Source organism: Hemitrygon akajei, chromosome 10 (genome assembly GCF_048418815.1).
Source record: "Hemitrygon akajei chromosome 10, sHemAka1.3, whole genome shotgun sequence".
NCBI classification, from domain to species: Eukaryota; Metazoa; Chordata; class Chondrichthyes; order Myliobatiformes; family Dasyatidae; genus Hemitrygon; species Hemitrygon akajei.
Window position 1 is genome coordinate 71,688,435 of NC_133133.1, and position 18,015 is coordinate 71,706,449.

At 37.8% G+C, this 18,015-nt stretch overlaps 1 protein-coding gene across 8 annotated transcripts in view; it reads left to right on the forward strand.

Annotated features, from left to right (window-relative positions):
* Window positions 1-18,015, forward strand: part of LOC140734464 (leucine-rich repeat and calponin homology domain-containing protein 2-like) — a 225,786-nt gene that overhangs the window by 133,948 nt on the left and 73,823 nt on the right. For 5 of the 8 annotated variants that reach the window (XM_073058441.1, XM_073058443.1, XM_073058444.1 and 2 more), the window contains 4 exons: window positions 3,059-3,109; window positions 12,488-12,583; window positions 14,659-14,728; window positions 17,615-17,727. In XM_073058441.1, coding sequence (XP_072914542.1) covers window positions 3,059-3,109; window positions 12,488-12,583; window positions 14,659-14,728; window positions 17,615-17,727 — 330 coding nt within the window. The remainder of the gene's footprint in view (window positions 1-3,058; window positions 3,110-12,487; window positions 12,584-14,658; window positions 14,729-17,614; window positions 17,728-18,015) is intronic. The other 3 variants (XM_073058442.1, XM_073058445.1, XM_073058446.1) reach the window with 3 other exon arrangements.

Genomic DNA, 18,015 nt, shown 5'->3' on the forward strand with positions numbered 1-18,015 from the left:
ATTTTCCCTGTTTTTTGGTCTTTACTGAAAAGTGGAGCATGTAATTCACAAATAAAAATTCTGCATTAAATTGATCAACATCTCTGGTTTTAATACTCATTTATGTGAACAAAAGGTTGAGGGCCAAATACATTTACAAGGTACTGTATGTGTTTGAACCAACTCAAACTATTGGTGAAATTTACTTCTAGATACTTGAAGTTCTTAATCCTTTCAACTTCAGCGCCATTGATGTACACGGAAGCAAGTGCACTACCCCCTTCCTGAAGTTAATAACTAGCTCTTTTGCTTTGCTGACATTATGGGAAAGGTTGGGGGGGACGTCACATGATGACGTAGGATCGAGACGTGGAAATGCAGCTGTCCTGTAACAAAAAAACCCAGTAAAATAATGTTTAAGTGAAGAAAAGTTAGTAAATATTTTTTTAAAATTACTTATAAACTACTCAGGATTGTCTTAAGATATGTCTCCTAAACAGAAGCAGAAGAAAACTACTACTTTGAAGACAACACAAGTTGGAAAAGAATCGAGGCCGGCCGCCATGAAAGAGCAGCGGGCTCATTTTACCTCCGGCGATACAGAACAGGAAACTGCAGCAACATCAACCGTTTCCAAAAAAAAAGAGCAACAGGAATTGCGCATGCGTGAAGGAAGGGGCATGCGCAAACGCGAGCAACCCAAACTACAAATCCCAGCTATGATCGGAACTGAAAGTGAAAGTGAATATGAGGTGGAATCAGATTCTCTGGATAAATCAGACAAAGATGAAGAGCAACAGGAAGAGGTTGGAGGTGATATTGGAGACATAAAAAAATCTTTAGTGCAAATAATGCATGAATTAAAAGCATTAAAAGTAATAAAAAAGATTAAAAATATGAAGATTATGTTTGATAAAATGATGAAAAGACAGGACAAAATGGACAAGAAAATTAAAAACTTGGAAGAAACAACGGGAGACAACATTGATAGAGTGAATAAAATGGAAGGTAATATTTCTGCCTGGACATCAGAAAGAAAATGGTTGTTGGAAAAAGTGGACGTACTTGAAAATTTTAGCAGACAAAATAATATTAAGATTGTTGGACTTGAAGGTATAGAGGGAGAGGATCCAATAAATTTTTTCAAAAATGGATTCCGGAAATTTTGGAAATAGAAGAAGGAACCCAGTTAATTGAAATTAAAAGGGCTCACAGAGCCTTAAGATCAAGGCCTCAAGTTGATCAAAACCCACAATCAATCTTGATAAAATGCTTAAGATATCAAGATAAAGAAAAGATCCTGAAGGCGGCTGCCCAATGTGCCAGAAAGAGAAACGGGCCATTGATGATAGAAGGGAAAACAGTTCTTTTATATCCTGTTATAAGTTATGACCTTTTGAAGAGAAAGAAGGAATTTAACCCAGCGATAAAAGTTTTATGGGAAAAGGGTTATAAATTATATTGCGCCACCCGGCAACCCTGATAATTTTTTTGGATGACGGAAAAAGAAGATCTTTTACTGATTATCGGGATGCAGAAGAATTTGCACAAGAACTCCTAAATATTCGCTAACTACAGCCAAAGAATTAAAAGTGAAACGGATTAAAGATGAAGACAGGGACAGTGAATGGAGTTGATGGATGTTTAAGGACAGAAGAATATTTAAATATATTCTTAATTACCGTATATGATACGGGGGAGAAAGGTAAAAATTTGAGAAATATTAATCGAGAGTAGTAATATTATTTTTTCTTCTCTTGTATATACTTTTTTATGTTACGGGGGAGCTGGGGGAACTTCGGATCGATTGCTATGGGATTCACGTGTGTAATCATGGCAGTTGCCATGACCCATACAACGGAGGGGGGTAATGTTGTGTTTTTTTTTAAATTCACGACATTAGTAGGGGGGTATTTTGTTATTTTTTCTTTATAATCTATTTTTGTTTAATCTTTCTTTCTTTGCCTGGACAATCGCAGGGGGTGGGGGGGGGGGGGGGGGGAGACACATAGCAACACAGAGAATTTTAAAAAGATTCCCCAAGGTACTACGAAAGTTGAAAAGTTAGGTATTACTATAGACTGGAGTAACCCTGTGAAAAATAATGACTACCGGTAATTTACTGAATTTTTAAAGTTTTAATGTTAATGGGCTTAATGGACCGGTGAAAAGAAAAATAATTTTAACATACATTAAAAAAATGAAAATAGATATAGCTTTTAGCTGCATTCCACTTGAAAAAATTACTTATAATTTAAGAGATAAATATGAAATATTTTTGAAAATTTGGCGCCCTTATTTACAAAAGATAGGATTAAATATATAGGTGCTCCGAAGATAAAATTATTGGTTATTTGGGGAAGGAAATAAATATATATACTAAAGCTAATATGAACTCCATGGAGCATGTGGGGATCTTCCGATATCCAGGCATTCTTTCTTTTTTTTCCTCTTTCTACAGGAATATGTTAGGGGGGAGGGGGGAAGGAATTTTTTTCCTTCTGTAACCATTTGAAAATTCAATTAAATTTTTTTTTATATATTATGGGAAAGGTTGCTGTCATTGTACCATGCCACCAGGCTCTTAAACTCCTTCCTTATTGCAAACCATTATTACTTGAGAATTGGCCTATGCAGTAGTGTCATCTGTAAACTTGTAGATAGTGATAGAGCAGAGTCTAGCACACAGTCATGAATGTATAGAGATTAATTAGGTGGCGGGGCATTAGTGTTGAGGGTAATTGTAGTGGAGGTGATGTTGCTTATTTTTACTGATGGTGTTCTGCTAGTCAAGTAGTCAAGGATTCAGTTGTAAAAGGAAGTGTTAACTTCCAGGACAAAACAAGAGAAAATCTATAGATGCTGGAATTTTGTGTGTGTTGTCTCCCAGAGTTATCTGTCTTGTTGTATTGCAATATTTCTGTAAATTTCCTGGACAGTCCAGTTTATAAGAATCCTGATATGTTTCATGAGTAACTTATTTTTGAAGTACTGTAATCTACATTGTATGTTTTATTTACCAAAATATTACTGATTGAGCAACATTCTAAATGAACTCATTTGTTGTACTTTTTTTCAGCAGCTAAAATCCTCAAAAAAGAATAAAGAGGAATTTGCATATGAAAATGAGGTATGCATTTCTAATTTCACATCTTTCATGACTATACTGCAGAAAGTTGAATGGAAAATGCATAGTGAAGCTAAAAGTGAAAATTAAACCATAGAGCAGGGTTCCCCAACTGGTTTTCCACAAGGGCCAAATTATGTCAAGCATACCAAGCCAAGGGCCAAAACGTCCAGGGTTTTTTTTCATTGTGCCAGTAAGTTGTTTTATGGGCAAATATTGTTGTTGCTGCTATTATTATTATTATTATTATTAGTAGTAGTAGTAATAATAATTAAACCTGAGATTCTCAAAGCCTGTGTTATGGATCACACAAGAAAAAAACAGCACTCTTGAAACAAAATAAGTCCAAAACCAACCATTTAATTATGATTAGTTATATACACACACACACACACACACACACACACACACACACACACACACACACACACACACACACACACACACACACACACACACACACACACACACACACACACACACACACACACACACACACACACACACACACACACACACACACCACCACCACCCCCCCCCCCCCCCCACCCCACCTGGAAAGCTTCAATTGCCTCGAACGTGTCCACAACAGTATGGTTGTTGCCTTATAATTGTTGATTTAGATGAGACATGATGTCACACAAAAAAAGAACATGCGCCATCACCTTGTTGTCACTTAAAAACCTCAAATCCTTGGGCTTTTTGGCTTTGCAGGCTGGATAAAAATGACACAAGCTCATCGCGCAGCTCGCACACCCTCTCCAACACACGGCTTTTGCTCAGCCAGCGAAAGTCGCACGCTCTACGGGGGGGGGGGGGTGTAGGTCAAGTGTATGGTGTGGGTTGAGGTTAAAATAAATTAGAACAGCGCAAGCGTCATTTACACGTTATGACACGTGTGTTCAAGCAAGTGCCAGTGGGTTGGCACGGTCCAGACATTTGGTTCTTGTGTTCCGGACCTGGCCTGCGGTCTGCCTATTGGGGTTCTATGCCATAGAGGCTATGGAAAAATGGTAAAATAACAATCAGGAAAAACCCAATCTTCTTAGATAGCGGGCAACCAACAAATAAATTGTGTTAGAAGATGTGAATATTAGTATCTTGGATCAAAGGGATGATGTACATCTTATAACTGAGGGAGATATAATATGTAGGAGAGGCAGTTAGTTATAGGAACATATTATGTTTAGCCTTTTGGAAGTGGGTAAATTCTAAGATGAATTGTATCAAAGTGATGAAAAGCAAGGGGAGAAAGAAGTATAAATTTCAGATTTAGTGTAATCTAGAAAGCTACTGACCAACCCTTTCAAAACATTTATATTAGTAATCAATAACTAGAGTCCCAATACTAACCCCTGTGGTACACCATTAATCATCAAACATAATTCGGAGAAACAATCTTCAATAATTACCTTCTACTTCCTACCCACTGAGACAATTTTGAATCCATTTTATTAGCTCTCTCTGGATTCTATGGGGCCTCACCTTCCAGGTCAGCCTGCCATGTTGGACCACATGTCAAAGGCCTTACTAAAGTCCAAATAGACAATACCCACTGCTCTAACCTCATCTTTTGATTACCTCGTCAAAGAGTGTATGCTTCCTTTTTATAGATCAGCTCCTCAGTGTCTTTGATCAACCAGGATTCCTTAAACTTGCTAGGTTTAGCCTTCACCCTAACAGGAACATCCGGTCCGTGGATTCTTGATACCACACTATTAAAAGCCTCCCACTTGCCATTAGTTGCTTTTCCTTTAAACCGGCTCATTCAATCAACTTCTGCCTGATCCTACCAAATTCCCCCCAGATTAACCTTGAATCATTTTAGGACTCTGACCTGTGGCCTGTCCTATCCTTTGTCATCACTGTCTCAAAACTAAAGCCAGATTGTCCCTGCGCCATTCCCTCAGAGGAAATTCAATATTGCACCCTCCCATGTAGAGCCCTCTATATATTGAGCCAGGAAGCTTTCCTGGACACATTTGACAATTTCCAGCTTGTCCAGGTCATCAATACTCTGGGTGACCTAGTCAATACCAGAGAAATTAAAATCTCTCAGTAATACAATTCTGTTATTCTTACAACCATCAACAATGTCTCCACAATCTTTTCAATTTCTTGTTCACTATTGGGGGAGGAGCAGGTGGGTAAGGAGGTCAATAGTTAAGTAGTTTCTAAGTTGTATCTAAATGGCCCTCTTGAACAATACCCCAAGAGTGTTGTGTCTAAGCTCTATTGTTACATTATTCCTTATCAAAAAGATGATGCCTCTCCTCACTTACCTGTATCTCTGTTACACTTGTAACATCTCTATCTTGGAATTTTGAGCTGCAAGTCTTGGCCATTCCTCAGCCAGGTTTCTGTTATTGCTGTAACATCCCAGTCCCCATAGACTATTCATGATTTGAGTTTGTGGACCTTGCCTGTTAAGCATCATGCATTGAAATAAATGCATTTAACTGAGTATTATTTTCCTTCCCTTAACTATGCCTCTGGCAATCTTGATTACTAAACTTGCTCTCACTATTCCTGCTTTATCCCATAACTTGCTCCTGCTCACAGTCCAGCAACCCTGCCAGTTTAGTATAAGCCCTCCTATGCAGGACTCACAAGCTTCTCTGCAAGGATATTGGTCCCTTTTCTGGTTCAAGTGCATCCCGTTTGTCTTGTATCTCTACCCCCCAAAAAATTGTAACTGATCGAAAAAACCTAAATTCCTGCACCCTGCTGCAGTTCCTCATTAATGCATTTATCTGGCCTACCTTTCTATTTCACTAGCACATGGTACTAGGAGCAACCCAGAGATCACTACCCTCAAGGTCCTGCTTAACTACTTACACTTGGGCAGGATCTCATCCCTTGTTCAACTCACATCATCTGTACCAGTGTGTACAATGACTTCTGGCTATTTGTTCACCCACTTGATAATGTTCAGCAACTGCTTAGAGTTGTCCATTAAGACAACTGCTTAGAGTTGTTAACCCTTGTATATCATCCCCACAACAGTATACAATGAGCTATATCTGTTAGTGAGGGGAATAACTACAGAACAGCCTTGCATTGTCTGCTTACTCGCCTTGCTTTTCCTGGTGGTCACACACACATATCTAATGCAACTTAGGTGTGATCACATCAGTAAAAATGTGCTATGATGCTCTCAGCATTGTGGATGTTCTTGAGTATGTCAGGCTTCTTCATTTGCTTGACCCAATTTGTCAGGAGCTGTAGCCAGGTGCAGTTCCCACAGATCAAATCATCAAGGAAATCATTCTATCCATTCTTTCCCTTCCTTCCGTATTTAAGTATAGTGCTGGAGTATCATGGAACTTTTATTCTCTACAGAATAAAAAAGGAATAGTTAGTTGTTACAAGCTAATTACCCGGATCTTGGAGGAGGCTAAATTACTGCAAAGAATTCTAAATTGCTCGGACCATTTGTCATTTAGGAAAGCATGGATTAATCAGGAGTAATTGCCATGCATTGAATAAAACGTTTTCTCTTAAGTAACATCAGAGTTCTTGAGAAGTGATGTAGCTTTTAGCAAACTCTGATCAGGTAGAGTTGCTGGTAAAGTAAAACTCCATTGGATTTTGGTGGGGGGGAAGGGAAGGAGAAAGATCAAAATTATATATCAATAATATTCAAGTCTATTTACCTATATACATCAGTAAACTAATCTGTGGGAGTTCATTGGTTTGTGTTTTGTGTCCATAAGTCAGTAATTTTTGACATGACCACACTGGCATTGTTACTCGTCTTGAAGACGAGAAGGTGACTTCTCTGAAGCATTCAAAATTTTATGGGGCTTCACAGGGAAGATGTGAAGATGAGGTTCCTTTGTTTAGGGTGTCAGGAACCAGGGATTACAATCTCAAAATAAAGTTTTGCTATTCAAGACCAAGGTGAGAAGAAATTTCTTCACACAGAATAAAATGATTCTTTTGATTTGTCTGTTCAAGAACTGGGGAGCCTGATAAAGTTAGAGCAAGAAGGTGGTGCTGGGATTTAAAAAAAACAGGATCCTTTATAACCGTAGTAAAACATCGTTATTCTTGTCTCAAAACTCTTACGACAAAAGTCATTATGCTGCTTGATTTCATAATACCTGCATTTAACTTTGATTTATGTATAAACACGTTTGTTGTTTTTCCATCAAAGGAAATTCACAGAATGATAGGGGCTAAATTACTTGTAGATGCTTTATTTAATGTTCTTCTGAGATTTGAGGATATTTGCAAGACTATAGAATTTTGGCCAAGAAGAAAGATTGAAATGGTTAGGATATTATCATATTGAAATGGAAGTGATTGAGTTGAGATTATGTGGGCTAGGTATGTAGATAACTGAAATTTGTGAAGGTTGGACAACATGCAGCACACTAATAAATGTACAAAATAGAAACATATAATCATGGACCCATTTTAAGTTTTGGTAGGAAAAATATAAGTAAATCACACCATTGTTTGGAAAATAAGCAACTGAATGGAATGGGAAAGAAAACAGATACAAACTAAAAATACTTCAGCCACAAGATGTCACAACAGATATGAAGGGCAACTACATGAATTAACTAAACATTGGGTTTATTTCTTAAGTTGTCCAATTATTCGATATCAAAGTCATGCTAAATTTGTACCATCTTAAACTTCTAATTTTTCCTCTATCTGATTCTAGCCTGGTCTGTCTCCTTCACTTTATGCCAACAGAGATATTGGAACAAGCCTCAAGCCTCTCTCCCTTAACTCCCTTGGATCTCACCAACAGCACTGGCATCGCCCCTATTTGGCCTGGTTTCTCCACTATTAGAAATGTTTGCATTTTGTCACCACTGTCTTTAGTTACATTTGTTTTCTTGTCTCTTTTGAACTCTTGTATCTCTCTGCAGATGCTGTTGATCTGTAATTTTGTACAGTTTGTTTTACCTTTTTCTTGGTTTCGTGGTTACCTGGACAATTGAAGGATTTCAGAGTTATATACTTTTATAATAAAATGAACCTTTGAAGCTTTTAGACTAACTACATTTGTAGATATATATGCATTTCTCAAATTATAAGGACTCTCAGGGATTTGGCAAGGATGCAAAAAAGTTTTACAAGGTTTTACATGTCAGAAATGATGAATTATTGATGACTTATATAATTAAAGTTATGCAAGGTGAACTAGAGAAGGGGCAGTGTTGGATCTTCTGTTAGGGAATGAAATAGGTCAGGTGACGGAGGAATGTGTTGGGGAGCACTTTGGGTCCAGTGATCACAATGCCATTAGTTTCAATATAATTATGGAGAAGGATAGGACTGGACCCAGGGTTGAGATTTTTGATTGGAGAAAGGCTAACTTTGAGGTGATGGGAAAGGATTTAGAAGGAGTGGATTGGGACAACTTGTTTTATGGGAAGGATGTAATAGAGAAATGGCGGTCATTTAAAGGTGAAATTTTGAGGGTACAGAATCTTTATGTTCCTGTTAGGTTGAAAGGAAAGGTTAAAAGTTTGAGAGGGCCATGGTTTTCAAGGGATATTGGAAACTTGGTTAGGAAAAAGAGAGATATCTACAATAAATATAGGCAGCATGGAGTAAATGAGGTGCTCGAGGAATATAAAGAAGAATCTTGAGAAAGAAATTAGAAAAGCTAAAAGAAGATACGAGGTTGCTTTGGCAAGTAAGGTGAAAATAAATCCGAAGGGTTTCTACAGTTATATTAATAGCAAAAGGATAGTGAGGGATAAAATTGGTCCCTTAGCGAAACAGACTGGACAGCTATGTGTGGAGCTGAAAGAGATGGAGGAGATTTTGAACAATTTCTTTTCTTCGGTATTCACTAAGGAGAAGGGTGTTGAATTGTGTAAGGTAAGGGAAATAAGTAGGGAAGTTATGGAAACTATGATGATTAAAGAGGAGGAAGTACTGGTGCTTTTAAGGAATATAAAAGTGGGTAAATTTAAGGGTCCTGACAGCATATTCCCTAGGACCTTGAGGGAGGCTAGTGTAGAAATAGCAGGGGCTCTGACAGAAATATTTCAAAAGTCATTAGAAACGGGGATGGTGCTGGAGGATTGGCGTATTGCCCATGTGGTTCAATTGTTTAAAAAGGGTTCTAAGAGTAAACCTAGCAATTATAGGCCTGTAAGTTTGATGTCAGTGGTGGGTAAGTTAATGGAAAGTATTCTTAGAGATGGTATATATAATTATCTGGATAGACAGGGTCTGATTAGGAACAGTCAACATGGATTTGTGCGTGGAAGGTTATGTTTGATAAATCTTATTGAAATTTTTGAAGAGGTTATGAAGAAAGGATGAGGATAAAGCAGTGGATGTTGTCTATATGGACCAGTAAGGCCTTTGACAAGGTTCCACATGGAAGGTTAGTTAGGAAGGTTCAATCGTTAGGTATTAATATTGAAGTAGTAAAATGGATTCAACAGTGGCTGGATGGGACATGCCAGAGATTAGTGGTGGATAACTGTTTGTCAGGTTGGAGGCCGGTGACAAGTGGTGTGCCTCAGGGATCTGTACTGGACCCAATGTTGTTTGTCATATACATTAATGATCTGGATGATGCGGTGGTAAATTGGATTAGTAAGTATGCAGATGATACTAAGTTAGGTGGCGTTGTGGATAATGAAGTAAGTTTTCAAAGTTTGCAGAGAGATTTAGTCCAGTTAGAAGAGTGGGCTGAGCGATGGCAGATGGAGTTTAATTCTGATAAGCATGAGGGGCTACATTTTGGTAGGGATAATCCAAATAGGACATACATGGTAAATGGTAGGGCATTGAAGAATGCAGTAGAACAGAGTGATCTAGGAATAATGGTGCATAGTTCCCTGAAGGTGGAATCTCATGTGGATAGGATGGTGAAGAAAGCTTTTGGTATGTTGGCCTTTATAAATCAGAGCATTGAGTATAGGAGTTGGGATGTAATGTTAAAATTATACAAGACATTGGTAAGGCCAAATTTAGAGTATTGTGTACAGTTCTGGTCCCTGAATTACAGGAAAGAAGTCAACAAAATAGAGAGAGTACAGAGAAGATATACTAGAATGTTACCTGGGTTTCAGCGCCTAAGTTACAGGGAAAGGTTGAACAAGTTAGGTCTTTATTCTTTGGAGCGTAGAAGGTTGAGGGGGGACTTGATAAAGGTATTTAAAATTATGAGGAGGATAGATAGAGTTGACGTGGACAGGCTTTTTTTCCATTGAGAGTAGGGGAGATTCAAACAAGAGGACATCAGTTGAGACTTGGGGGGGGGCAAAAGTTTAAGGGTAACATGAGGGGGAATTTCTTTACTCAGAGAGTGAGAGCTCTGTGAAATGAGCTTCCAGTAGAAGTGGTAGAGGCAGGTTTGGTATTGTCATTTAAAGCAAAATTGGATAGGTATATGGACAGGAAAGGAATGGAGGGTTATGGGCTGAGTGTGGGTCAGTGGGATTAGATGAGAGTAAGCATTTGGCATGGACTAGAAGGGCCAGGATGGCCTGTTTCCGTGCTGTAATTGTTATATGGTTATAAGATTCTGATGGGATAGTCAAAATTTTCCACTTATGAACAAGACCAAATCAAGATTCTTTGTGGCCATTTTCTGGTCATCTCTAATTTTGCACTTTACAGTTGAGAGATAACAATTGTGTACCACAAGAAATAAATGAGGCAAATAATATTTGTGTATTTAGGACTGCATAAATATGCAAAAGAGTTACTGTGGTTAAATGAAGAAATATGGAAAGAAGTAAAAGCAGAGTAGGAAGGATGGCTGGTCAAAGCAAGGTTTGGCCAAATTGTGTAGTGTATTCAAGAACACTACAGTCCAAGTTGTGAACTGTATCATTGTAATTTAGTTTTTTTAATTGATTATTTTCAGGATGAAGCGTCACTGGCAAGGCCACCCCAAATTATTCTTGGTAGTGTTGAGCTCCTATCTTGAATCTTCTGTTAAAGGCAAAATGCTGTTGGGCAGGAACTTGTACAGCTTTGACCTAATAACAACTAAAAAGTGGCATTATATTTTCAGGCCAATTTGATATGGTGTGTGACAAGTAAGAATTGTCTTAGGGGGTAAGAATTGTCAACAATTCTGCTTTAAACCCTGCATCGGGCTGTTTTCTTTTGTCAGGTTAGTGAATTACACAGCAAGGAAATAGGCCATTCAAATCGCATCTGTGACCTACACTAACCCTAGACTAATCAGTTTTATTTTAATTCCCCGTGGATTCCCAATTACTGCCCCCACTTTCTATAACTTAAGATCACATTAAGGACAAATTACAGTGAACGATTAATATAGCAATCTGCATACCTTTGGAATGTGGGAAGAAAATGGTAACACACAGAGGAAGCCTAAGGGGTTACAGGGAGAATGTGCAAACTCCTTTCAGATAGCAGTGGAGGTCAGGACTGAACTTACTAGCTGTGGCACTGTATTATCTTTGGCATTGAGGCAAATGGAAGATACAGCATTTTTTAGTAGTCAACTGAAACTGAAGGTTAGGCAAATTTAATAACCCCTTATGTAGATATAAACAGTCCTTTTGTCTTAATAAAGCATCTTACCCAACTTGATTTTGGTCAGTGATCATATTTGCACATAACTACACAATATTGATTTAGTTTTGATGAAATGAATTTTAATGTAAGTTCAGCAAATTATTGATGACTTGTCACCATCATTTAACATGAGTTGTAGCAAAAGCCTCTTGTGTTGACAGAATTGATTGCAGTGTATAACGCGAGCTTTTCCATGTTGAATATCATATGTTGCAGAGTATTAAGATGATAGTTCATTATTAGTCTTTTCAGAAGACAGGAAATATCAGCTCCAGGTCTTTGAGCATTTTTATTATGTTGCAGCTCCTGATGTAGAGATGTGAAAAGGCAGATCTCAATGTAGAAAGGAAATGGGTTAAAATAATTTCTTTTGTTACTTCCTTCAGATTTTTCTTTTGGTACAGAAAGAGACTTTCATTAATGTTTAACATAATGTCAACATTTATTGAAGTAGGACTGAAAATTAATTTATGATGACTAAAATGCACTGCTTATTTGTATATGTCAAATGCTTTAATGCTTTAAATATTTTTAATGTTGATTTGGAAGTCAGTGTTTGCTAGGACATGGAAAACTCCCCTAATAATCTACAAAATAATCTTCCATTGGATCACTGCAATGGGATCTTGGAGTTCTTGTAAGGCAGTATTGCTCTCAATATTATATTCGAAAAGCAGACTAGATTTTTGTGTTCAAGGTCATTTCTCACAAAGACTAGTGTGCTACCAAATGATTTTTGTATATTTTAAGAATAGAATAATGTGTTTGGAGCATACTATGTCTAGCTTTTTGCTCAATTGCCAAATTATTCTATTCTATTCACATTTGTTTTCACCCTTGCAGTCAGATATTGAAACTACATCCATGCCTTCGACATCACCTGTTCAGATCACATCCTCTTCCCCTTCTGTCCAGGTTATACGTAGCCAATCTTTTGAGGTATTGTTACTGCATTTATACATTTACCATCTTGCCCTGAATATTCTGCTTCCATTCATTTGTGTACGATTATTGTGTTTTAATTTTACAAGTTCTGCATTTCTACCTGCATGAACATCCTTCCCTTTCATGAATGGTTTATTGATATAGATTTGAAATAGTTTATGATTAGAGGCTTCATTGTTTTACATGCTTGTTAATACGCAGAGCAAACAAGAATTATATTGGAAGAAGTCTCCGTCACATTTGACAGTCTCCATCCCGTCCATGGATTGTGACACTTCCCTGCAGTGTTTATAGGCATAGACAAAAGTGCTCTCAGGTCTCGTCTGGAAATTGGTTATTATGATAAAGAGGAACACGATTTGATTGCTGTGTCCATGCTGATTCCCAGCAGACCAAATCCATCTGTTCCTTTCCCTATTCTATTCCTTAGAGTCCTGCAAATCTGATTTATCTCTGATTTGTCCATCAACTTTACTTTTGCAATTTGCACTGAAGGCTACCATACATTAGCCTGTTAATCCATCAGCACTTTTTTGAAATGGTAAAGGAAAGTAGAGCACCCACTGACATCCCTTATGGCCACGAGGTGCAAGTGTCAACACAACATCGACACAGCACAAGGTCAGAATCAATGCAGCTCGCTGGAGTTGAGAGGTAACAGCACTCACCCCTATTGCTGCCCTTCAGTTACTGAGTGAGTGCCTGCAGCTTTGAATTTACTGGTTGTTTACTTCCTTTCCCTTGGAAATTGCTGTATCTGTATCCAATTGCCAAGCCAGTTTTCAAACAGTCACAATGTAAGTCTGGGTGTTGCATCAAATTCTACATTTTTTAAATTTCTGTTTCCACAGTTAGATTTTTGACAGATAACTGTTACCTTCCTGACGTATACAGTGAATGCTGGTTAATTGGGTCACATCAGGCCCAGTATATTTTGGTGTAATTCAGCAGCTGTGTCAATTAGCTGAAGTTTCATGGGAATAGTTAGAAAGGTATATATTTTTTTAAAAAAGGACAAACCACTGTTTAACTGAGTAACAAATGAGAACACTGCCAATACTGCTATAGTACTATAAAACTGTGTATTAGTTCCTATCAGTTACCAACGGAAGTATTTATCCAGTGTATGCTGCCATGTTCTTTTGAATGTACTGAACAAAGTCAACGCAAATCCTAGTGTGGATATCAGACTGCCTTCATACAATGCATCCTCCAAATCTTAATTTTCATTGTTACATTCAAGCTGATTGTCCTTGCTTTCAAATTCTTCATAGTCCTAACTTGTCTGAAGTTGTGAAATCATTTCATTTTCGCTCTTGATTGTTTCTGGCAGCTCCAAGCCTGAATACTTGAAACTGCAGTGAGCTAAGCAGTTCTAAATTGTCTTGCTGCTTATTTCTCACCAACTATTTCTGACAAAAATCACTGCTTTTTGAACATAAATACATGCAACTGACACTATTTAAAAATTGCTGTAAGGATCGTCTAATGGCCACTCAACTGCACACAATTGACGCTAGTTAGAAGCTATTCAGCAAGTCTCCTCTCAGTTAAGCAGCATAGTGTCCCAAATAAGCGGCTGCTCTGATTAACTTTAGGCACAATTAACTGAAATCTACTCTATTAGAAAACAGCATTTGATTTGACTATTTTTTAAATAGTAGATTATAATTGAAATCAATTTTAGATATAATGCCCTTGAGCTTCTTATGGTTTGGCATATATCAGATTAGAATTGGCTTTCTTTGAAGATCTTAACTGATGAAGCAATATAATAATTAACCTTTATAGCTTGAACTTGAGGAGCTGTAAATTACTAAATTGATGTTATTTTTGCTACTTATTTGAAAAGTAGTTGTGCTTTTATATATTCACTGGATATGATAGATCCAGTGCTCACTGCAATTGAATAAATAGTTTGAAAGACGTTGGTTTGAAAATAAATTTGAGTACAATTAGAAATTTCAGAAAGTGACTTTTTGAATTGCTGATATTTAACTTTGCAAGCTTTGGACATAAGCTTTTGACGAAAAATAATGTTGGTTAAAATTTATTGTATTCTATCACAGGAGGAAGGTAGGTTCATTGCCTTCTCCACACCACCCTCAGCAGTACCTTTTGGTCTCAAACCTCGATCTGGTAAGTAATGTAATGTTCACTCTGAATCTCTCTTGCCGTAGCCCAACCTGTTGAGCTTTACATTATTATGTATAAATACTGAGGTTAAAAATTAGTCTGCACAAAGAACTTCCAGGTAATTTTGATACATCAGTAAGTATGGTTATCACCATCATTTTATGTAGGTATGACGTCTATTCAGAATTTCAATATACGTAAATAAGCTGTATATCTGAAGATCTAGGACAGGTTAGAAAGCTGCAGTCAATAAATTATCAGTGTGGTCAAATTCTTAGCTGGTTGACAAAGATCCTGCAGATAATTGAAACAAATAACTCCAAATATAGGAGAACTGAAGTTTCTTTTAAGGATCCCAATTTGAAATATTGCTTTTTACTTAAAAGTATTCTCTAGCATTCAGAGATTCATTTATGAATTGAATTCAAATAGAAAATATTTGGTTTTTGTATTTGCAGAGTTTCATTGTGGAAAAATGGTGGAATGATAATGACAGAATACTACAAAATATGATAGTATGTCGATCTGGCAGAAAATTTGCTGTTCCTACCCATAAAATGTGGTTGATGTTAATCTTTAATAAAACAATGTATATAAACAGGAAAACATGTTTATACTTGAATGCAACATTGAAAGCTTCATTAAGCTACTCAAAAATGTCCCTAATAGATTATGATCTGCTAGGAAAATTGGATCTTAAGGTTCTGAGTAAACAGGGAAATGATTTGAGTATCACAAGATTAAAGGATTAATACACCAGGACTGAAAAGGAAATATAAATCAGAATGGGTGAGTTCAATGCTAAATCAAGTATGAAAGCAAAGTCTAGTTTTGTGAGGCAAGGTCAAGTACAACTCATTTTCTGGTCGGACAATATGCATATGGGTTCAAAAAGCTACCTTAAATGCACCTACAAATTCTGCTCCATCTAAACTTCATGCCCCAAGGCAAATTCCAGTCAATATAGGGAAAGTTATGATACCTCACTATTACAACTGTATTGCCTGTACATCTTGTTGTGATTTATTTACATATGCTTTTCTAATTGCTGCTGAACATTGAAGGCCTCTTGTATAACCCCAGCCAAGTGTTTGTCCCTCTCTTATTAAGTTCTGCCCCAATGTCATATTTTATGACCCCTGCAAGATATCCTCCCTGCATACCAGTGTGGTGTTCTCCATAATCAGAAGCATGAACTTTCCTTCTCTTTTGCACTCTGTCTATCACACCAGCAGATCAAACTGCCAGTCATCTATGTCTCAGTACTTAGAATAATATCATAATTCCGTGTTGATCAATGGTCTAGAGCAGGGGTATCCAACCTAGGGTCTACAGACCCCTTACTTAATAGTATTGGTCCATGGCATAAAAAAATGGTTGGGAACCATGTTTTCTAAAGTAATGTGATTTTCTCATAAAGCTCTTTTGGTTAAAATAAATGCACATGAATCTATGGCCCCCACTCACATCTGTTACCTGCCTCTGTCAGTTCAGTGATTTATTTTAGACTTGTGTCAATCTTCCCACCTGTTGCACTGCTACTGTGTTTCCCAAACCTATGCCAAGTTAGTTTAAAACTTCCTGCCTGTGTGATCAAAATTCCCTGCAAGGATTTTGTTCCCTTCCTGTTTAGATGTGACTTAAAACTTGTATAGGTCCTACCTGACCCAGAAGAGCTTGAAATCCTCCTCATTGCACCAGCTCTTAAGCCAGACATTCATCTATTCTATCTTCACCAGCATGTGGCATAAGGAGTAATCCTGAGGCGGACACTAAAGATCCTGCATTTTAATATCCTGCCTAACTCCCTAAATTCACTCTGCAGGGTTTTCTTTTTCTCTCTATATCTAAATCATTCCTCCCTCTGCCTATTCTCTTCCCTGCAGAATGTTCTGTGCCTGTACTAGGATATACTTAACCTTGGCATGAAGGAAACTACAGGCCATTCTGGAGTCTCACTCTGAGCCACATTAATTCCTGTCTGTTCTCACCAACTCTCCTTCACTACTGCACGCCTTGTCTTTTCCTTTCCTATCTGTGCGTCAGTGCCAGTAGTGGCGCCCCAAACTTGTAGGTTACTGCTACTTTGAGAGGCCATGATCCGCACCCCCCCCACCAACTGTATTCATAACAGTATACCAGTTTGAGAAAGACATGACCAAGAGGTCTTCTAAGTTACCTGTGCTCTTACTGGTTTTCACCCATCTCCTCTTTCTGTATCTGGGGCATGACCAATTCACTGAACATGTTATCTACCACACTCTTCACATCCTGGATGTTCCATTGTGAGCCCAGCCACAGCTTCAGCAGCTCTGTGGTCTGACAGGAACTACAGCTTGGCACACCTTTGGCAGATGTATTCATCAGGGACTTTGTAATTTCCCTGATCTCCCGACTACTGCAGGAGAAATATTCTTTATACCCTCCATAACCTTTATACCCAGTTTTCCCTCCTACGAAAGTGAAAACTAAAAAACACATTACCTTATCACTACTCGCCCTTCTTACCGAAGCCAGGTGCTCCGCAAACCCTACATTTTGACCTTAACAGCCCCTATTAAAATGGCTGTCCTTTCTTTACAGCACTTATTTTATACCTCAACAAACCTATAGTGCCTCCAATCTTAATGCAGCCTCTGGGCTCCACTCCATCATGCGTAGAACACATTCCTTACTCACTCTAGGTGATCCCACCAATGCTGTTGCTCTCGGTATCCCCTCTAGTTATACTTTAGCCACACATAATATACTTAAAATGAGCCGTGGAACCCCGCCTCTCGAGTGTTTGGACAGACTCAGCAAGATGTAATACAGTGACACGGTTCTGGCTATCATTGCTTATGTCCCAAGATTTCAGCTGATAGGCTTGTTTTTTAATTATTTTAACAGCTTTCACCCGTCCATCTCGTCAGGAATTTGGAGCTATGGACCCAGGATTTACTATTCGAAGGAAGATGGAACACCTAAGAGAAGAATTGGAACAGATTAGGCAGCTTAAACAGGTAAAAACTGTGAAACCGTTTGTCCTTAACTGTTCACATTAACATGTCTTGAACTTGCCAATGTTACAAAATTAGCAACTAAGTAGAATCATTTAGTTACAGAACTTTTTTTTTAAAGGTTAAGTCCAAAGAAATGTTAGTCTATATAGATATTGTTAAGAGTTCTATCGAAAATAGTAATTGACAAGGATAATAAATTGATGTTTTTTTTACATGGGGATCTAGAGTACAAGTGACAGAAATTGTGCTATAGCAAACTGAGTGCTTTTTTAACCTGAAAATCTGCAA